We start from the raw sequence: 22,615 nt of genomic DNA, 5'->3' as shown, positions 1-22,615 counted from the left end.
CGGTGCTACCCGAAGTCTGATGCACTTCTGCCTTTTCCAGGCATGTAAAGGCGGAAAGGTTCAGCTTCCACTGCCCGACAAAACACATCTGTCTTTTAGACTCTAAATGACTGGAAGTGGCTTTGTCCACCTCACTTCTGCTTGTCTCTCTCCCCTCTTTGATAACCAGGTGTTTTTGTAAATGCTTGTCTGCAGAGCACACACTGTACTTTGTTGTGAATGGACACAGCAGGTATTTTATGAATGAATAGAGGGAGGGGAGTCACGTGACTCTCACAGCTTCCCTGAGCTGTTGTACTCCACAAGATTAAGGTTTTTCTTAGCGATTGGACTACCGTGGGTTTGCTGCTGGATATGTCTGGCCCAGGAGAATGACTGGCGGTGCCTGGTTAGGCTTCTTTGAGGATGGTGGTTCCCCGCGTGTGCTGATCAAGTAATCTAGGATTTTGCATTGTGACAACTCTCAAGTTTCCCTGGTCCACAGTAAGTAGCTATTCCTGTCTTTTTTATTTCTTTGCATTCTTGGTTTTTTAGCCCTGTGTTATCCCATTACTAAAGCTGTGAATACCAATCACAAATGCTAAGAAGACTGGATGAGGGGCCCACACATGAACCTGGGAAACTCAGGTTCTCTGCCCTACAAGAGGCATTTGGTAATGCGGGTGAGTGGGGTGTAAAAATGTTTTGTTCTATCAGAGTGGGTGTAGATGTGTTTTGATCATCTGTAGGTTGTCTATATGTGTGTTGGTTATGCCTTGGAATTATAAAAATGTTTTCATCATGCATGGGGGTTCGAGGGTTTTTTTAATCGGGCATGTGGGCGGTTGTAGAAGTGTTTTGGTCACTCGTTGGGGGGGATATTTTAGAGTTATTTTGGTTAAGCGTTGCGGGACTGTAAATGTGTTTTGGTTCAGCACAGGAGCTGTTGAAGTATTTTGGTTCTGCAAGTATGATCTGCACTAACTAACATATTCAGTGTTCAATTTGCACTTGTATTGGCCATCCTGACCAATGCTCTGCCCGCATGCGGAACTCTGTGGACTTTAGCGGAGTTTTTCTGTAACTCCACAGAATTCCGCAGAGTAAAACTCGGCGAGCTCTGCCCATGCCTACTTAGGAAACATGTAAATGGTAAAAATGGCAGTGTTTCTCCCCAGACCCAACTAAGACACATGACACCCAATCCACAGACATAGGGCGACTAATAAGCTATTCAATAATAAGAAAGCTATGGTAAAAAAAAAATCATTTTGTATAGATATATATATATATATTTCTTTACTCCGCCACCTTCTGCTGTCTTGAACAGACGAATGCAGACCCAGGAATCTGTGCAAATTATTTATTTATTGAGGAACGCCCTGCTCCTCCGCCATTACGCGTTTCAGCCTACCCGAGGCCTTGATCACATGACACGCTATGTGAGTGCTTTCACCATTTTAAAGTGCTAGTGCAAATCACATGATACGGATGTTCAATAACCATGAAAACATACTATTCCTGGCATAGTCTGTCTTCTTAAACCCAGGTCTCATGAAAATCATTGTATGAATACAGTAATTAATCAGCAACATCCAATACACATCAGAATCTTTTAAACACAATAATCATGTTAATACATAGAAAATTGGTGTTTAAAAACGGACTGGCAAATGCCTTATTAAAATCAATATAATGATATCATTTCAATATAGTGATAAAAGTTGCAGAAATGTGATCATTTAAGATCAACAAGTTGGAATCAAATAACCCATTCCATACAAACATAAATAAGCATCTCATATAAAATTACATATAATTTAGTGCTTAAAAAATGTCATCAATAAAAATTATAAATTGTAGACATTAAGTTTGACCTCGTGTATGCCTTAGTCCTTTAAGCTTAATGTATATGTTTTTTGGATGATTGGGTTTGTTTTTCAGGATAATGTATATAACTGTGAGTATAGAATCTAGCTAAAGGTCAATTTAAAAAAGCAATCATAAAGTTTGAAAGCCAAAGTACACAGAAAGCCATTATTAAAAATATAAAACCAAATAAAAACCAAATTCAAAATCAATTAAAGATGTTAAAAACAGGCTGAATTAAAAGTTCCCACCAAGCAGAATAGCCAATTGTTTGTGTTCCGAAAGGTTGACGAAAGATTTCTGTTCCCAGCAACTGCATATGAAGATCCCAAAGGCACAACTCAAAGTAGATTTATGGAGCCAATGTGTTCCCATACAGCAGCCGCTGAGGGAGTGACCACAGCCAGTGTAAGATCTTCCAAACTAGAGCCGTGATCCAATTCACCAGGAGCAGAAGCATCCCAGGATTGCTCGTAAAATGCGGTGAGAAGCAAGAGAATATGCAGCAGACCGCGATATAGATGGACTCTTAAGGGGTCCACCAGTACATTTACTTCACAATGCTCAACCAATTGGGTTCCTAGGCACAAGTCCAAAGCACAGAGTTCACAGCAGATCGTGGAATATGGGTTGCACGCAGAGTAGCCAAACAGGCCGAAATGGTAACAACCAATGCTCATTCAGTTCTCTAAGCAAAGGTGTGCCAAAGCAATGTACCATGCATTCACAACACAGCGGACATATGGTAGTGCCAGCTCCAGTTGGTCTTGAAATGGGATATCCATTGCAGAGCAGAAAAATTCAAATCACTGTCCCGGCAATAAGGAGCAGGACAAGTGTAAGACCTCCAAAAACGCTTCTGAGTGTATAAAGGATGGAATGACTCCGAAACCTGTCCAGAAGGTGCTAACCAATCCAGAGCCCATATGTTTGAAAAAGTGCGCTATTCCCGCCGTATCAGGCATATTAAAAATACGATGTATCAGCTCTCCAATGTTAAGGCCACATCTTTCTGAAACAAGAAGGCTTTCAGTTAGCTCAGGGCATCTAAGTGCACTTTTGAAAGATTTATTGAAGGTCAAAGCGTTGCCTCCCTAACTGTTTGGGCAGGTGGAAACAGTACTTGGGTACAAGTGATTATGGAAGAAACCGTCACCAGATAGGCGATTCCTGGTTTTATTCTGCAGAAACATTGAGCTTTAAGCATCAAATGACTCCCATTAGAGAGCAATCCAAAGGCCAGATGGATTTCAGTCACTGGGGAACCTATCATGTAACAAGATAAGTTTGCCATGGAAGTGTTGCAGGCCCGTGAAGCGAACTGTCTACTTACCTGAGACAGTGTCGAGGTTATTAGCCAATCAAGCCACCCGAGTTTTCAGACTGCATATAACGCAGGTCAGGCCTACTGGTCTTAAAACCCTAGGGGTTACCTAGGAATCGTGCCTGACATCAGTTAGTGTCTGACCATCTCTTCCAATTGGGGTCTGACAAATTGTATGTGCCTTTGCATAGCATGGTGTCTACTGGTTCGTCCTTGTATTTTGTAAACTTCTACCAGTGTTCAAAGCGTGCGAATGTGGGAATTCGTGGTTTGTTCAAATCATTTCTTTTAGCTAATCCAAGACACAACGTCTACTGCACAACTCCGTTCAGGAAAATCATCTGGCGTGGTATAGGGCATGCTCCAAACAAAGCCTCAGTTCTCTGAACTTGCCAGTCTTTCGTCCCCCAAATTGATTTACATCTATAGTGTCCCTCCAAAAGTCAAAACCCTGATCGTACAGCTGGGAAATAAAAGAAGCAGAGTATATCAGCTGGGTGTCTGTAAGGTTATGGTGCAAGCCTATAATAGTAAGATGCTAGGTCATATGTGTCGTAACCAGAAAAATAAGAAAACGTCTGTGCAAATGTTTTTGAACTCCCCTGTGGTGGTGTAGGGAAATTTTTCCGTTGTGTATAATTGAAAATAGCACATGGAGTACTTGCTTTATGCAGAAAATGTTGACCGTAATGTTGAAAACAAAACATTTCATCATAATTAGATGTACCATCATACAATTCATCTGATGAAAACACAGTAGAATACTCTAGATCTTCTAGCAGTTCATGCACTGTATCAAATCGTTAGAAGCAGCACTATGTGTAATTACATCATTCAATGATAATTTAAACAAATATGGAATTTGTAAAAGCTCAGTGGGGCCATACACATCATGCAATACCCTATCCCAAACAGTCCCATCAGGAAATGGATCAGCTGAAATTTTCACCAGGGAAAGGTCTCTTCTTCTCAGTGTGATGACAAATGTGGTTTGAGAATCTGGTTCACCAGTTCTACTGCAGAGCATTCCGGTAGGTAGTATCTATTCCGAAGTAGGAAAAAGACAGTCGCCAAGCGGTTGCGGATTTGTAAGGTAAGTGTGAGTTGTTTTTCCCAGTATAGCACAGGGTAAAGGCCAGCCTGGAAGTGTAGATGGAAAGACAAAAGCGATATTGAAAAATCAAGGAGAACAGTAAAGTTAAACTGCATAAATTGAGGAGGAGTGCAGCAAGAAAACTTTCAGAGGTTGCATGGCTAAATCATGTCTACTCTGTTTCCAGCATTAACCAACAACAACAACAGGAGCAGGCCCACGGCGCCCACCCAACCTACACTTAGCTTAGATTTTGAGCCAGACAGCACTAATCACACATACACAGCAACATAGCATTTTCCAACCTAAGTAACGAAATCAGTGCACCGCTGTCAGTCATACCACTACATTGGCCTCCACCACTACACAGACATGTAGGTCTGATGTTGACTTGTTTACCTTTTAGACCACTTCATGAAATGCCCCGAGTTATTCCATCAATCATCTCCGATCCTACTGACTGACTGCGAATATGGTATGGTTATCATGGTGTCCAACCCTGTAGTGTACCGAGTGAGTCCAGAATCAAAAATGCAATGGATCTGACTGCAGTAGTACAATTTTGTTATTGAGCAACAAGAAGGGAAACATTGACTTGTGTCCCTTTTTTGTGTGTAGATTAAATACTAGTAGAGACCATGCATAACAACAACACAAACACCAGTCACTCAGAGTCAGCGTCCAATGCATGCCATCATTTACCTGTTCCTACGGGGCAGTCCCTCTAGGCTCGGAGAGGAGGATAGCCATAGTCAGGTTCTTTGGAGGGACTTGACGAGGCAGGCACACATTTCACATTTCTTGTACTATTCTCCATCCAAGTCTGGCTTGAGGGAAATGGATTTAGAGCGAGTCAGGACTGAAGCAGGACTCTGAGGAGTGGATTTACTTTTTCACTGACTGCACACAGTTGCAACTCCAATCCGGCAATAAAAGAGTAAGATGGTAGTGATGGATTTGTTGTGATTCGAACCAGAAAGACAGTGACACACACAAAAAAATAAAAGTAAATAATGTTCCTTAGCTGTATCTTTTTGGGGGGTCAAAGCAAGAAAGAAAGTAACAAGTCAAAAGCCTAGTTGTTGTCAGGGAAGTAGAGCTTGTCCTCAAACTCTGGTGGTTCACCCAGAAGTAGGTCCTCTAACACACTACTTCCATGACCTAAGTCGCCGTCATCATCTAACTGCTGTGCTACTTCAGGTATGGTGTAATCCGGTGGTATAAAGTGCTGATTCATTTTGATCATGGTTAACCTCGCCATGTTTTGGGGCAAGAGACTGGTCCTTCTCACTGTCAGAACGGCACCAGCAGCACTGAAAACATGCTCAGAAGAGACACTTGCGACAGGGCAAGCCAGACAGTTTATCGCCAGCCTGCTGAGCACTGGCCTTTGGCGCATTTTTCCATACCAATACAGCAATGGGTTTTGATCAATTTAGACCTCTGTTGGGTCATCCAGATAGGCCTGGACCATCCTCTCAATACTCAGGGGTACTCTGCTTTGTTCGACCTCTTTTGCCTTTGCCTCAGCACTGGACCTAACAAGCCCTTGCTGTAGAAACCATTCCTGTGCTGATTTTGGTGGGGCTGATGCTCCTGTTATTGTTGTTTTTGGTGTTGTTGGTCATTTTGGTTGCTGTGAGCCAACCACACAGCCCTCAGGCTCTGAAGTTGAACTTGACGCCGGCTGCCCTACAGTACTTGTTGTGGCCTGGAGTAGCGGGCTTCTAATTCCCGGCCCTTCTTTTTCTAAGTGACTAGCTTCCACAGTTTTCCAAGTTTTGTAGTTGGCAACATCCTCTTCTGTAAACGGAATCAATGTGTTCAGTACTGTTTTGTACCATGGATCCAGAATTGTGGCACAAATGTAATGGTTGCATGACACAATGCCTCTTTGCACCCTTGTATTTTCAGATAAGCGTTAAGCTCTCTACCAACTCATATGCTTCTTTTTTTCCTCCACATCTGCGTACATTGCAGACACCCCCTTCAGCTGTTCCTGTAGCATGTGCAACAGTTTGATAGCTTGGCCCATAGTACAGTCCTCCTTGCTGACTTCACGTGTGAAAAGCTCGAAAGGAAGTAGCATCTCTGTCAGGCATATAACTAGGCCCCATTGGTCCATCTCAATGATCATGCCTTTCACAGTAGCAACCCCTCTTTGCATGACAAATTAATTGATTGGTCTGTACTGCTCAAACAGACGTTCAAGCATGTAATAAGTTGAGTTCCAACGTGTTGGCACCACCTGGATGAGTGCTTTAACTTCCATTCTATGCTCACGTTGAATGATCCTCAGATGCTTCTGGGCTTTAAAAGATTTGCTGAAATGTGTGCAGATTCTTCTGCAGGTGGTCAGTAAGTCGCTGATTCGGTCTTCTTTTTTTCAGAAAGTCTTGAACAATGATGTTAATGCAGTGCGCCAAACACAGGACCCTGAAATAACCACCATCGGCCATAGCCTTAACTATATTACTGCCATTGTCCGTGGAAACAAAACCAATGGTAAGCCCTCTTGGTCGCAGCCATTCAAAGACCTTGCTGTCAAAGTCTTCCACAATGTTTGCTGCAGTATGAGATTTCTCCATGGCGAACATGGCTACAGTGGCATGTTTCCGAGTTGCATTAAAAATCTCAGCAGTGTCAACAACACCTGCTGCAGATATCTTTTCTCTAACCCCCACAAAAGAGATCCAGTGTGCAGTGATGTATATGTAATCAGTGGCTTGGCAACAGGTCCACATGTCTGTTGTCAGGTGGATAGTGTGAACAGCACTCTGCCGCAAAGCTTGTCCAAGCAATTCCAGGACGTCGTGATGTAGTGCTGGAACAACAAGGACCGGCTGGGAACCTTCCATTTTGGGCAGATGGTTGTCACAAATTCAAGAAAACCCACCCCTTCCACAAAAGAAAAAGGGAGGAGGTCCAGCGCTAACATTTTAGTCAGCTTTGCGTTGTACAAACGTGCCATTGGGTGGTTGCGTTCATACTGCCCCTCTGACCTAAACATGCTGAGAATGGTAGCCTGGATTTTTTTATTTTCTTGTGACACGGATGCAGGTGACATCTTGAGGACAGATGTTGTTAGGCTCAAATCACGTTTTTACATTGCGGTACTCTCTTGCCTGAGACCCCTTGGTGTCTCAGCCTGACTCTTAGTCTTGTGCCACTGCGATGTTGATGATGAGGATGTGGGCGGTACCACTGCACTGCTGGGGACAGGGCTACTTTGTGTACTAGAAAAAATGTCTCCCTCTTGTTCACCTTCCACCGTGATCTGATCTTCTACTTCTTCTTCCCCACCCTCAACAATGGGTGCAGTTTTTTGCCCGCTAAGGTGCGCCTCCCACTGGATCAAGTGGTGTTTTTTTAGATGGGTTGTTTGGCCTCCGGTACCATAGTTTGTACCAATCTTACCCTGACTAACACCTTGTCCACAAATGGAGCATATAGCAATGTTCACATCCTTCCTGCTAACCGAAAAGAAGTCCCAAACTGGGGAGGTCAACTTTCTGGCACTGCTGGTTCCACTTGCAATGCCGTATGAACTGGTAGGTGGGTGTGAAGCTTGACTCTCTGCAGTACCTACTTCTACTGAGGTGGTTGTGGTGGATGTAGGTGGTTGCCGGCGAAATATGGAAGCTGGAGATGGTGTTGGTGGTATCATCTGTGTTGGTGGTATCCGAGCCACATCACTCACAGCAATTTGGGATGGGGCAATGTCGGTCTCCACAGGGGGGGGGACTAATGTCCATGAGGACTGGCTTGTCATCATCATACTCCTCTTCTACATCTACCTCCATAACGCTAAGGCGTTCTGGAACCTTCCTTTTCCCTAGCCTTGTCTCGTGGCGTGTCTCACTCTCAGACTGAAGTGGCATCCAAGTGGGTCTACATAATCAGAAGGGGGGCTAACAGAAGAAGTTGATGAACTAACCCTCCTTTTCCTTGCTGGGGATCTGGAAGACAGTGGATCTTCTTCCTCTGCAGGAAGCTTGATCTCCTGAACTGCCCCTACTTCGGGAGGAACAACTACTACTGGGGGCGGTGGTTGCTGCTGTAGTTGCCCACTTATCTGAGTTTCCTGCATTGAGTGGGTACTACTTTGCGATAAGTCAATGTCAGCATCACTGCTCGTCGGCGTTGGACTTGTGATTACACTGGCTGCCTCTGCTACAGACATGGGCTTGCGCCTAGGTTGGTGGGGTGGGTCCACTGATGCAGGGGTGCTGCTCCCAGCTTGCTCCCCGTTCACCGCTGCTGCAGGCACAATTTTTGTTTTCCCAAAACAGACCTTGAACGACATACTGGTCTTGGTGAGTGGCAGTGCCTTCTTCTCACTGTCACCTTTCTTGGTACTGGTGCTGGTACTTTTCTTTGGGGGCCATCTTGTTTTTTTAAAACTCTTTTTATTAAATGTTGGTTAACATACACCAGTTCAGTTACAGATTAGCAAGGATACATACATGGTACAGAGCACAAACCGCCTCGTCCGACGGGGTTTCATAATGGATAACATTATTAACACAGGTACATTCACACCCTCATTTCGCATTTCTTTATCCGTCCGTTGCTGACTCATCAGGTGGTGGGTAACAGATGTTACCTCATTCAATTTTTCCCAAACCCATTTCCACTTCTTGGGGCTCCCCCTGTGTATGTAAACTGCCTTCTTCGCCACCATGGTGCTATCCATGTTGCTACACCAGTCCTGATATGTTGGGGCAGCATGTGTTCCCCATTGTCTAGCGTTGCCCAGTCTTGGGCCGCATGGTTTAGATCTGTTGGATCCCAGATGTTAAGGAGACACCTCTTGGGTTCTGGGGATACAGTGGCCCCGCTGACTTGTGTAAGTGCATGCATTATCGTGCCCCAATATGTCGCAATCTCAGTGCATTCCCAGATCGAGTGCTCCACTGTTTCGTAAGCAAAGTGGGCTGTTGGTTTTTCCCATTTTTTGTAGGGTTACCCTTGTGAAATAAATTCGATGGAGTACTTTCAGTTGTACTAGTTTTAATTTGGACGCTATTGCCACTTCTTGTGGGGATGATAGGACCTCCTGCCAGTCGGTTTCGTCCAGTTCTCCCAAATCTGCCTGCCATTTCTCTCGAAGAGGTTTTGTTGGGTCTGGTTGGTTATTAATAATCTTGCGATAGGTGAGCGAAATGGCCTTCCTATCTATATATTCGGTAAGGAGCCTATTCTCCAATGGTGAGTCCTCCGGGAGAGTAGTGTCTGTTGGAATGACTGCCTTGAGTGCGTGCCTAATTTGGGTGTAGCAGAACCTTTCTGTGGGCGTCATGTCATATTGTTCCTGGAGTTGAGCAAAGATCTCTCCCTTACACCAAAGATCACCGACTTTTGATATCCCGATTAAATCCCATTTGTGGAATCCCTTACTACTGCTGAGTCAACACAGCCGTTGGGTCTCCCAAAGCGGAGTCAGTTGTGTCATGGGTCCGTCCCATCCCAACTTTTTACGCACTATATGTGAACTGCATGCGCGGTGGGTCCCATTAAGGGTGTCTTTCGGGATTCAATATATAGCGCTCTCATGATTCCCCCCTTTCCCAGGTTAAATCTATCCATTCAGAATACCGGTTCCGTTTGCGGAGCATGGAGCCACTGGTTAAGCACGATCAACTGAGAAGCCCAGTAGTATGTTTGTATATTAGGAAGCAGCCGCGGTCGGTAGTAGGAGTAACTGCAGGGCGGTGATGTGGGGAGGGGGAGGGGCAGGGTGGGGGTTAGTAAACTATGGATTACGGAGGTTTACAGGTAAGTTAACATATAAATTAATATAACAAATTTCGTTTTATTAAGTTATATGTTAACTTACCTGTAAACCTCCGTAATCCATAGTTTACTACCCCCCACCTTGCTCCTCCCCCTCCCCACGTCACCGCCCTGCAGTTACTCCTACTACCTACCGCGGCTGTTAGGAAGGGCAATTCCACCATTGTACCATCAGTTTACACATGGCTACGCGGGCTGGCTTACCGACCCACAGAAGGTTGCATACTTCTGCTTCTATTGCCTTAAAATAGGAGAGGGGGACTAAAAATTGGGTATTTTACAAGGCGTAAAGAAACCTTGGGAGTGCCATCATCTTGAAGAGTGCCGCTCCACCCAGCAGTGACAATGGTAGAGATTGCCAATGTTTGGCGTCGCGACAGAGCCTCTTCAGGGGTACTGATAGATTTTTACTCCATAAACTCCTCAGGGAGTAGTGTAATATGGAGGCCCAGGTACTTGAAACTGTCATCCACGACCTACACCCCTTAGGGAGTTGGGGTGGCGAGCCACTCAAGACATACAGAACCAATTTGGTCCAATTGATCGTGTATACAGAGAATCTATCATAAGCTTTACGGATGTCTAGGAGCCTATTAAACGAGCGTCTGGGGGATGCTAAATATAGCAAAACATCGTCTGCATATAGGAAGATGCGATCTTGCCATCCCTCTGTCCAACGGAGTCCACAAATGACCGGATCCTTCCATATCCAGGCTGCCAGTGGCTCCAGCACCAGGGCAAACAGGAGTGGGGACATGGGGCAGCCCTGTCGTGTTCCTTGCCCCAAGGGGAAAGCAGCCGATATTCGACTGTTGACTACTACCTGCGCCAGAGGCCTTGTGTACAGTAGCTGCACCCAGGCACTGAAGTTGGGGCCGAAGCCCATATGCTTTAGGACGGCAAAAAGGAACGGCCATTCGACCATATCAAAGGCCATATGTGCGTCTAAAGAGAGAATGACAGCATCCTCTCTAATAATAGGTTTGCATTCTAGTACGCTGTGGAGCCGTCTCAGGTTTAGTGCCGTGTTCCTACCAGGCATAAACCCGGATCAGTCGTGGTGAACTAACTTTGTAAGATAGGGTTGCAGTCGGACGGCCAATGTATTTGCTTGTATTTTGGCCTCTGCGAAGTGACATTGGCCTGTAAGATATACACTCCTATGCAGGCTTACTGGGTTTATGGATCGCAACTATAGTCGCCAGTCGCTGGTCTCTGGGAAGTTCACCTGCTTCTAGGCTAGCCACAAACATGTGAAGCAGGTGTGGTGTGAGTTTAGACGCCGCTTTTTTATAGAGCTCAATGGGTTTGCAATTAGGACCCATCGCTTTTCCTGATTGCATCGCGCTTATAGCTAGTGCTATTTTATCCGAAGTAAGATCTACCTCGAGTAGCTGAGCATCGGCTGTGGACAGTGTGGGCATCTGAATATCTTAAAGGAAATCCATTGCCTCTTCGAGTGTGGCTGTGGACGCCGGTGTGTATATCTGTTCGTAGTGGAATGCCAGGGTGTTCACGATCTGTTGCGGGTCAGTTATTGTGATCCCCCTATCTATTTGCAACTGTGCCACCCAACGACTGGCCCATTCTCGTTTATCCAGCCAAGCTAGAAGCTTGCCTGCTTTATCGCCCGCCTCATAGATCTTATTTTGCGTGGCTGTAAGTTTGGCTTTTGCTTCCTCCCACATGTAGTCTCTATATTCCTTCTTTTTCAGGTTTAGTTAGTGAGCTTTGGCTGCTGTGGGAGTCTGAGAGTGTGTGGCCTCTGCCTGACTCACCTCCTGCTCAAGAGCCTCTATCTGCTCCCGTTTTTCTTTTTTGTGAGCTGCAATTAATGAAATTGTCTGACCTCGTAGAACTGACTTATATGCTTCCCATAATATTATCGGGGAGGTTACTGAGAGTTAATTTTCACTAAAGTAGTGTTGCGTGGTTTTGTTGAGGCCTTTCCAGATCTTGGTGTTTTTAAGAAATCCTGGATATATTGGGAAGATGCGCCGTTGGTATGGTGCATGTGACATGTATTTAACAAAGAATGGGTAATGGTCCGAGATGCCCCTGGGTAAGTGTGTCACTCCCTCTAGCCTCCCCAGACTGTCTGCCAGTGTTAGTATGTAATCTCTTCTAGAGAGGCTGTTGTGTGCCCCGAGTAGAAGGTGTACTGCTGTGTTTGCGGAAATCAAGAATGCCAAACGTCCATGAGGCCGAGTGCGTCGAGGAAGTCTTCCAATCGTGAAGGTGTACTGCGCTGATCCCGGGGTGGCTTACGATCTAGAGCATCATCGATCGTAGTGTTAAAATCTCCTCCTATCAGAAGTTCCCCCTGTGGAAGCGTGAGTAGGAATGTGCTAAGGGCGGGAAGTGCCCCCGAATGTAACGCAGGAGGGATGTATACAGAAACTATGTTGAATGACCGTCCCTCCCACTGACATGTTATGGCTGCGAAGCGTTCCTGATCGTCTGTCCCTGTTTTGTTGATTATAAGTGGGAATTGTTTTCTCACCAAGATACCTACCCCTCGGGAGCCTGAGGTAAACTCCGAGTGTGCCACCATCCGGAAACCTCATCTATCCAGGGCCATACAAGCCGACCCAACTAAGTGTGATTCTTGGATAAGGGCCACTGCTGGTGCCTGGCGTTTAAGATACTGGAGGACCAACCCCCTCTTTATTTTATCACTAAGGTCGTTTACGTTCCAGGACAGGATTGATAGAGGTGGTCCGGTCATAGGGTGGGGCGATGGCGGTGCAGTCATTACATTAGCTGATAATACTGGCTGCGTCATGTATCGTAATTATGGAAGAAAGAATGGCTGTACCATGTGTCGGAGGTGTTGCGCTGAGGCAATGTATTCGTACCATGAACCGGTTTGAACATTTAAAACATAATGAATAAACACCCATTAACTCTGTTCCCTCACCCCCCCTCCCTGCTTCCCTGCATGACAGACTTGAAACTACCCACCTCCCCAACAACGCTCCCTGAATATACGGGTTGCCGCCAACCTTCCAGCCATTCCTGAGCTTCTGCAGGCATCGTGAAAAACCAAGTCTTGCCCTCTGCTTCTATACTCAGTTCCTTCTCAACTTCAGTGGCGCTGCCTTGTTACCTCCGCCGTGTAGTCCGGAAAAATTGTTATTGTAGTTTGGTCAATTCTCAGTGGAGTGGCGACTCGGGCCGTGTGAAGGATCAGGTCACGGTCACGAAAATTAAAAAATGCAGGCTAGGGGGGCCCCTGGCCGTGGTCTGCCTCCCGGAACTCGGTGGGCCCGTTCTACGGAAAAGTAGTTGGAGAGTCCCCGGGGCTGTAGAAGGTTTTTGACAAGGTCCTCAATGAAGAGATCTAGAGCGGGTCCCCCCGTCATCTCTGGCACCCAAATAATTCCAATGTTGATGCTTCACGAGCGCCCTTCTTGATCGTCGATTTTGGCGGCCATGATCTTGTTGTCTGCTTCCAGCTTCCGCACTTGGTGCTGCAGTGCTGCCATGTCTTTGGAGAGGGTTGCCGTCGTGGCTTCAACCTCTGACCCTTGTAGCCATGTTTTTTAAAGTCCGCTCGTATTAAGGAAAGTTCTATGGAGATCGACCCTATTCGGGAGTCCAGGGAGTTATGCACATTATTCAGTGAATCAATGATGTCCTGCATTGTGACTTCTGTTGCCTTCGACTGCGTAGGGCTTGGTGCTCGGGCTGCATCGTGTTCCGATCGTTCTGGGGGGTCTTTGGTGCAGGCATATTTGTCGAGCTTCGTCTGATGTGTGCTGCGTTGGCCTCTACCCCCCCAATGCAGCAGACCTCAATCAACTTCGCATTGTGCAACTTGGGTAAGTGGCAGTAGTCACCGCTGCCCGTCCGTGTGCAGAGGAGTCAAACGCGGCCTTTCAGGTTTCCCACCTCCAACCGGTTGCACCATTGTTATACTGCTGCTGCAGGACGGGGCCAGGTGAGGGTCTTCTTCCGTAGTCCCACTGCACGAGCTGCCTGTTATTGCACTAAATCATACACTCGGTCTGCTTAATGGAGCTGGCCCCTAATCTTGGCATAGCTGGGATCTCCCCCGGGTGCATGCACTACTGCGTGGGTAGGGCCCCTGTTGCCCCGTGGCACTGACGTATTACGAGTCTCTGGTGTTCGCCCATGGGGATGAGGAGTCAGCGGGGTGCGATATCAGCCCTTCCACCGGCGGGGGTCCCTCAGCCATACTGTGCTGTGGCTCCTTGACTGTACTTACTGAACTGCATCGAAGACCAGCCTTGGATCTGCCTGGAGGTGCCGCAGCCCTGTGTCTTGCCGTTGTGAAGCCTGCCTCAGTGGTAGTCTTGCTTTTCGACTAGTGCGTCCGGTATGAAAGTGTTCCACAATGTTTTGGTGTGGTAAGATCGGGCCGATCGTTCGGCCTGCTACTCGTGGCTGCCGCACTGTTCTGCTGATTTGCTGCACCGCATGCCGACCTCAGTGGCTGGTTCGAACGTAATTCAGAGTGCCGCCGCCTCCGTACCTCACCGGCCAGTACAGGTGTGCCTTGCCATGATGCGGCCGGGCCTCGCTCTCCGCCGTGCCGATGTCGTCTTTGGGCAGGGGGGCCTCCACGCGCCACTCAGCCGCGCCAGTAATTGAGTCCCTGGCTGTATATCCCGGCCCAGGCCGCGCCCCCTCACCGAGCCGTAGTTGCGCCAGTGCGTGCAGTGCGATTTTCACGGCTGGTCCGGCCGGTTCTGTATAATGTCTGCAGCTCTGCCCACAACTATCGAGGCGTTTGCGCCCGCGGATCTGTGGGGATTTCCATACCTGGACGACTGGTTGATCAAAGCACCTTCACACGCAGCTGCTCAGTCGTCCATGGTGGCATGCACAAGACTGTTTGCCGAATTAGGCCTGACTCTGAACCTGGGGAAATCTTCTCTCCATCCTTCCAAAGAGCATCCTTCCAATAGCATTACGTTCTGAGAGGCAATTCTGGACACCACAATAAACTGGGCGTTTCCTTCTCTCGAGAGACAGCAGAAGCTACTATCTCTGTCCCAAGCATTCGCTGTTATCCTTCTGACCACAGTCAAATTTTAAGATTCTATCATATTAATCGCTACATTGAGTGATTCTTGTAAGTCAATGGATTTGCTGGTATTTTCCAGTTGTAGGACTAAGTTGTTGTAGGACTAAGTAATGGCACTTCGTATTGGAGGAATGCTCGTTATTAATTTTTTGAGGGAAAGCCTGACCTTTCTGTTTTATTAGGACCCCCAATTTCTCTATCAAGGTGTCTTCATTAATATTCATAAACAATATATAACCTTTCCCGTGTGCAATATCATAGAAAACCTTTAAAAACAGAGAAGAAAAACTGGTTTAGGAGTAGCAGAATGTCCTGAAGGGAAACCATACGGAAGGACTGTTTTTTGAGACAAGTATTTAGAGCTCTCAGATCCAGGATAGGACGCCATTGAAGAAAAACTCCTAGTAAAGCAAAACTAAATGCCTGTGAACCAGCAACATTTGCTTCTATTTTTTACTTAAAAAAATATATATATATACGAAACATATTGAAACTGGTTCTAAGAATAATAGAGCATGTTTGCTGTCAAACAAAAAACAACCCTTCCTTTTCCCTTTTTTAAAACTGAAAACATTTAGTGTTACCATAGAATTCCGTGTAGCTAAGAGCAATAAACAGTACTGTGACTTTAAGTCTTTCCATGGCTCTCTCAAGTCCCAGAATATAGGGTCAAGAGAATATAGGGATCTACCTCTGTGTGTTTTACCAGAACATGTTTACATGGAGTTATTATTATGGCTCGCTTATCACTTTTCAACTCTTCTTCAATCTGAAGTATGTGTTTGAGACAAGTTTTCCAGGGACAATTTTATTGATTTTAACAGGTTAATACAGACAGGCTACGTCATTCCAGTTCCATATTGCAGTTATTTGGAACAGATTCACAATGTGACACTTCTGACCCTTCTCACCCCACACTTGGCAAACACAAGGGTAAGTGTGAATATGTATTGCAAGATTGAAGTGACCAAATCATGAGAAGGAACATGATTTTTTTAGTCACATTTAGCAACCAAACAACCCCCTAGAAAATGATTCAGTCTTCAGAGGATCAGGAGAACAAATGTAAGGTGCATCAGCATGGTGTTGACGGCAGAGTGGGATGATTTACTAGCATATAATCCAACTGTGGTTTGGAGATCTCATTGAACCTCGGATGTTAACCCTTTACATTTGCAATGAGATGCTCCCTAGCCAGAATGTTCCCCAGCCTTGTGTGACATTGCAATATGGTAGGAGTTTCTATTTTGTTCCATGATGCTGCAACTGTGAGTTTAGCCATGCTCAAACATTACTAAATTGCAAGTTGATCTGAGTGTGTGATTGTCAGAGTGCAGACAGGTTGCTCACTAACCTTAGAAGCCGGATACAGCAGGAGCGATCCTTGACGCTAGTTACCCTCTCCCCAAGAACGGTACTACTCAAGAGGATTTTAGTACCCCTCCATAAGTAACACCACCCCTGGCGAAAACACAAGGGACGAAAGAAAACAGGGAGGGTGGAAAGGAAGAGGCGACTACACGACACATTCACTCAGGGCGCCTACTCCTGTAGAGAGAGAAAGAACAAGCTGAGCTATAGGAACTCTATTACAATGCATCGAGGGAAAAGACATGCACATATGGGAATATCCCCAGCACACTCACTCTAAGGCTGCCTCTGTATCTCTAATTGCAGCCTCAATCAATCAGGTAGTTCCGGTAGGCAAGTACTCACAAACCCTTCGTCGCAGGATAGGAGGTGTAGTTTGCCCTTCACCTGCAGAGGTCAGTACGCCGTGGAGGCGGAGTCGCTCTCCGAGCCTTTCAAGCGGCCCCAAGCGCCGGGACGGGACAACAGAAGGACATGCAGTCTCTTTCTTCTTCCGGGCGCTCTCCGAGCCTTTCAGTCGGCTCCAAGCGGGCAGAAGGGTGTGCGGGGAGATGTGGAGCGTAGCTCCTCGTGGTAAGGCGGGGGCGCTGGCAATGTCTCCAGGCGTGTCCTGGTCCAGATGAAACGCACACGGGTTCACTGTTCCTCGCCTAAGCGCCTACAAGCGCGAGTTCCGTCGTTGCGAGATTGAGCGTCAATGAGCCAGGAAGCGGCTCTCGAGGCAGGGGAATTGCCGGGTGAAGATCGCGCGAGGTCCGTTACCTCGCCGAACGCCAGACAGGACTTGATTGACAAGCCCCTGGCCTTCCGTGAACGAGGCTTTTGTAACCGCCTCAGGAAGTGCCTCCGTGCGTTCGCTAAGGGTTATGGGTATTGTAGTGTCATACCCACGACCTCCCGAGCGACGCTTGGGGCGGCAGAGCCGCGGTGATCACTGGAGTTAGTGTCGATGCCTGACAGTGATGCACAATTAACCAGGGGGAAGCAAACTTAACATTATTAGGCATGGGTCTTCCAGCAAAGGTAACTTTTTATATCTTCACTCACAATCAGCACCTCCTTCCAAAAAAGGGCCACCTTTGGCATGAACACATATTAAGCGGAGCTCCCTTATGGACACAGCCGCTCAAACAGTTTGTGATGAGTCCAAAAAACGGGTAGTGGAGTCTGGCAGAAGTATAATCTTATTTCCTTATGAGTTTAGAATCTACTTGCAAAGGATTTCCCACTTATCTGCTCTTACTCTGTCAAAATTGCTCACCCACCTACCCCTGAACAAATCCTCTGAGGTTGGATTAGAGACTAGTAATATTCTACATATTTTAGATACAATCTGTTATTAATAGTAGTGATTCTAGCCGAGAGGATTCTAAAACCCGTTTTTAGCCATGTCTTTTATTTTGAGGTTCACCACCCAGTGGTATAATTGAGCATTGTGTAATGTCTCTGACTGATCCAGTCAAATTTCATCTGACATTGCATGAAAAACCTCCCCATCACAGCTGTGCCCATATGTGCCAAATGTAATCACTCTCAGATTTGGACCATTCTATTATTTTTCTTAATTGTGCTGCATGCCAATTTGCTGTGAAATCTAGCAATGCCAGACCTCCCTGAGGTTGTTATAGGAGTCTATTTAAGGGTCTAAGTATGGACTACTACATATGAAGCACAATATGTATTACTGCTGATTTACCAATAATTGGGGGGGGGGGATTGAGGGGGGGTGGCATCTTCACTGATAGCGCATGTAAGACCCAGAGGGAAAACCATCTGCCCAGGTTCCTGCATATATCGGGCAACAATGATGGGTATTTGACCTGAAACAAGTCAACTGTGATAGGGATTATTTTGGTCCCTAGGTGTCTAATGTGCTTAGAGTAGAGGCCCTTGAAGGGGGTATCAGTCTTTCAAGTCTGTCCCCATATCTTCTGGCATTGTCGGTTTCAGGATCTCCGACATTTTCATATTTTATATCCTGTCAAAATCTGAAAGGTCTAGACGTGATATATCAAAACCAGAAGGGAACTGTCTGAATTCCGAAAGTCACACTGGGTTTCTTCCCTGTTCTTACCTGTTTGATATCCATTCTCTAGGCAGATTGTTGGTGCGAAAAGTCTGGTATTTATAATAATTAGACCCAGAAATCTAAAATGAAGTGTTATAAAAATTTGTATTAATATGAAATAAGGTTTATAATACGTTTTTAAATCAATTGGTGACAAATGTCTGACTTGTTTCACACCAAAGGTTGCCTGCAAATTCAGTATATCAAATGGTTTTCAGTGTACACCATTTTCGGCCAAATGATTCTGGGGTATTCTGTACAGTTACTTGTCCGTTCTACTGTGTCTTCGACTTCTGTTAGGAGCAAAATGGACTTCATGTGTTTCACATATACTTTACGGAATTTGTGCATTGTGCTGCGGTATATCTTGTGCTCTGCTACTCACGTGACTAGTTCAAATAGTGATTCTGTCTGAATTTTATTGTTTAAATAAAGGCTGCAGACTCTATGCCAATACTTTTCAGTTTAAAGGCAACATAACGTTTTGGTATGCTTAGTGAGTAGCAAGACAAACCTTCAAAGTGGTGCTTTTCATCGATATGTCCATGGAAGTTCCAATTTATTGTAGGATTCCCTGAGCTTCAATGACTATTAGTGCGACGCGAGGAAGAGTTGCTAACTATTTTTGTCAGCATCCATATGTAAAAAGAAATCTAATTTAGGACATATCAAGTTAAAAAAACAAATTATGCATGCTATTCTTTGCTATAATCCGCAGTGCTTCATCAAGGTTTGTACTATTTAGGTTCTTGGGAACTATTCATTTCCTTGTATTCCCCTTCCAATTCAAAATAATGGTTTCCTCACTGTAAATTTGTGAATGGATCATTAAAATGAAGGGTTAAGGCAATGCTTTTTTATGGAAGTACAGATTTCTAGTATGCAGATATAAAAGGACATATTTATATCATCTCTTATAAGAAAGTGTTGTACCTTAATTTCCTTTCCCTGCTGCTCAGCTAGTATGAATGTGATGTGAATGTGGAATGTTAGAACGTTGATGAGTGAGCAGAATGCTGGAGTGCCTGGTTGTGTGTGAGAGAGACAGTTGGAGATTGTGGGCTGAGCAGCAAGGATTCTGCTCCTGGTGGGGCTGCCCTTGAACTGCCATGGATTATCTTAACTACCATACTGTAACTACCAACTTCCATCCAAGCTTAAATAAACCTTTACTTATTTTTATACCTCCTGGCTACGTCTGGAGTTCCTACAATTCATCTTTGTAACATAAAGGTCTTTGAAACTCAATTTCCTATCTGGGTTTACATGCAACATACCTTATGGCTAATTTCCCTTGCTACCATTCCTTGTGTCCATTCAGTTGCCTTTAGGAAGTTATGAGCTTGCTTTTCTATTGAGTGTTTTTGAATATTATTGAAAATCCTTTTCAGAGAAGAAAAAGCTAGTTACCTTCAACACCATTTCTCTGTCAAGGGTAGTGTTGTAGATAGAAGGAGGTCCACAACGGCTTTCTTCTTAAGTTGCTTTATTAAGTTACACAGGAAACACAAGAGCGGACTCTCCACAGCAGAAGCCAAACGCAACTGCCAACGGAGAGAACACAGAACCATGAAGCAACATAGAACATAGTGATAGGAACATTCCACAAGCCCAGAGAATGCTCAACAAGGAGAAAAACCCAGAACATGTACTACAGGTAGCATCATCACATTAAAAAAACAACCACTCCTCCTCCCTTTGTGGAACCATGCAAAAGGGGGCTGTAATGTACCTATAAGAGTCTGTGACCTTCAGACTGTCAAAATGAACTGAGGGCATAATGGCCGTTATTCTGCACACTAGAATTGCAGATGCGTTGGGGCAGCCTGAAAGTAACAGACCAGTTTTTTCTTTACACTAAGTTCAGTGCCCAATAGACACATTTCCTTTCATATTTTTCACTTTAAAACACACAGAGCAGCTTTGCAGCACAAAAACATGCCTTTCTTTTCTATTTTCAAGACACATTTTTCATTTGATAAAGGAATTTTATTATTTTTAATGGATTTAGAGTTATTGAAAGGTAAATCATGTAAAGAAAATGTTTTCTTCTCTCTGTGTTTCTTTTCTGCAGAAATATGCTGGTTTAATGACTGAGGTGGATTGTTAAGTACTTATGAATTTAATAAACATACATTTGAGACATTATATTTTTCAATCCTTCTTTATAAAGACCGTTCATCTGTAAACTTAAGCATTATTAGTCTGGGTTTGTTTCTTTTTTGTATATTCATTTGAAATATATAATTTTTACTTTTGTCACGTTCTGCAGGTAGCCAACCAAGGACGAGACATATGAATGAGAAGGAGTCCCTGGTATGCTTCGTGGAAAAAACCCAAACTGTCCACAAGAGTGACCGAAGCTTGAGATGTACTGAGTATGAAAAGGGATTTAATAAGGAAGCATTTTGTGTGGTGCATCAAAGAATCCATTCAAAACAGGCATCTTTACCGTGCACCGAATATAAAAAGAGCTTTTCTGAAATGCCAAGTCTTCTTCGACAGAAAAGGTTACACAGTGTTAAAAGGCCCTTTCAAGGCACCAAGTGTTCAAAAACCTTCCCTTCAAAGTCAAATCTTATAACACATCAAAGAAGCCGCACAAGAGAGATGTCCAATCACTCCAATAAGAGGCAGAAAAGCTTTATTCTAAAGTCAAATTGTCTAAATCATCTGGGAATTCACACAGAGGTCATACTATTTCACTGTTCTGAGTGTGAGAAAAGCTTCACTCGAAAACAAACTCTTCTCAATCACCAACGCATTCATACAGGGGTCAGACCCTTTCACTGTTCGGAGTGTGAGAAAACCTTTACTCGAAAAGACCGTCTTTTAACTCATGAAAGAATTCACACAGGCGTTAGACCCTTTCACTGCTCTGAGTGTGAGAGGAGCTATACTCAGAAGGAACATCTTCTAAATCACCAAAAAATCCACACTGGGGTGAGGCCTTTTCACTGTACTGAGTGTGAGAAATGCTTTGCTCGCAAGCCAAATCTTCGAAAGCACCTACGAACACACACTGGAGAGAGGCCTTATCACTGCAGTGAGTGTGAAAAAAGCTTTACTCAAATGCCAACTCTTCTAGTCCATGAAAGAACCCACACTGGAGAGAGACCTTATAACTGCACTATGTGTAAGAAAAACTTCACTCAAAAATCGAATCTTCTAGAGCATGAAAGAACTCACACAGAGTTAAGAGCCTTTGACTGCACTGAGTGTGAGAAGAGCTTTACTCAGAAGTCACATCTTCAGATGCATCTTAGAACACACACTGGTGAGGGGTCCTATCCTTGCACAATGTGTGAGAAAAGCTTCACTAAACAGTCATATCTTCTAACTCATCAAAGAATTCACATGGGGATGAAGCCCTTTTACTGCACTGAGTGTGAGAAGAGTTTTACTAACAAGTCAAATCTTCAAAAGCACCTACGAGCACATACAGGCGAGAGGCCTTATCAATGTGGAGAGTGTGAGAAAAGCTTTACTACAAAGTTCAGTCTTCTAACACATGAAAGAATCCACACAGGTGAGAAGCCCTACCATTGCACAGCTTGTGAGAAGAGTTTTAGTCAAATGCCAAATCTTGTAGACCATTATAGAACACACACGGGAGAGAGGCCCTATCACTGCACAGAGTGCGGAAGAAACTTTACTCAAAAACAAAATCTTCTAAGGCATCGAAGAACACATATTGGAGTTAGCCCATTTAACAGCACTGATTATTGACCGAGGCTATTTAATGGCACTAATTATGGTAAGGGGTTAATTTGCAAAATTTAAAACAGCCTTATGTAGCCTGACGCGTTTCGAGAAGTGTTCTCTTCCTCAGAGGCGGGATAAGGTGCGTGCTTCGGCGAACGCTGACATCCCCTTAATTTATGCATGATGACACGCCCCCATTGGGGCTGCTCCATTGAGACAGTGTGCAAGCATTCTGGGAGTTGCAGTGTTCGTGATTCCTCCATTTGAATATGCGCACTCATTACTGTTCGTGACAATGCAGGCCCAAGGTGAGCCTCGGCAGATGAACGTGCCCTCAATCCTACATGACAGCTCCAC

At 45.0% G+C, this 22,615-nt stretch overlaps 1 protein-coding gene across 1 annotated transcript in view; it reads left to right on the top strand.

The window, feature by feature from the left end:
- The window catches only part of LOC146800048 (uncharacterized), a 60,360-nt gene extending 37,964 nt beyond the window's left edge, over window positions 1–22,396 (top strand). The window contains exon 3 of the mRNA XM_085620964.1: window positions 20,826–22,396. Within this exon, the coding sequence (XP_085477090.1) occupies window positions 20,826–22,282 (1,457 nt within the window). The 3' untranslated portion in view covers window positions 22,283–22,396. The remainder of the gene's footprint in view (window positions 1–20,825) is intronic.
- Window positions 22,397–22,615: the final 219 nt, after the last annotated feature.

This window comes from Triturus cristatus, chromosome 8, assembly GCF_964204655.1.
Source record: "Triturus cristatus chromosome 8, aTriCri1.1, whole genome shotgun sequence".
In the NCBI taxonomy this organism is placed as follows: Eukaryota; Metazoa; Chordata; class Amphibia; order Caudata; family Salamandridae; genus Triturus; species Triturus cristatus.
The sequence above is the reverse complement of the archived record's forward strand: the minus strand, read 5'-3'. Positions and strand labels throughout refer to the sequence as shown.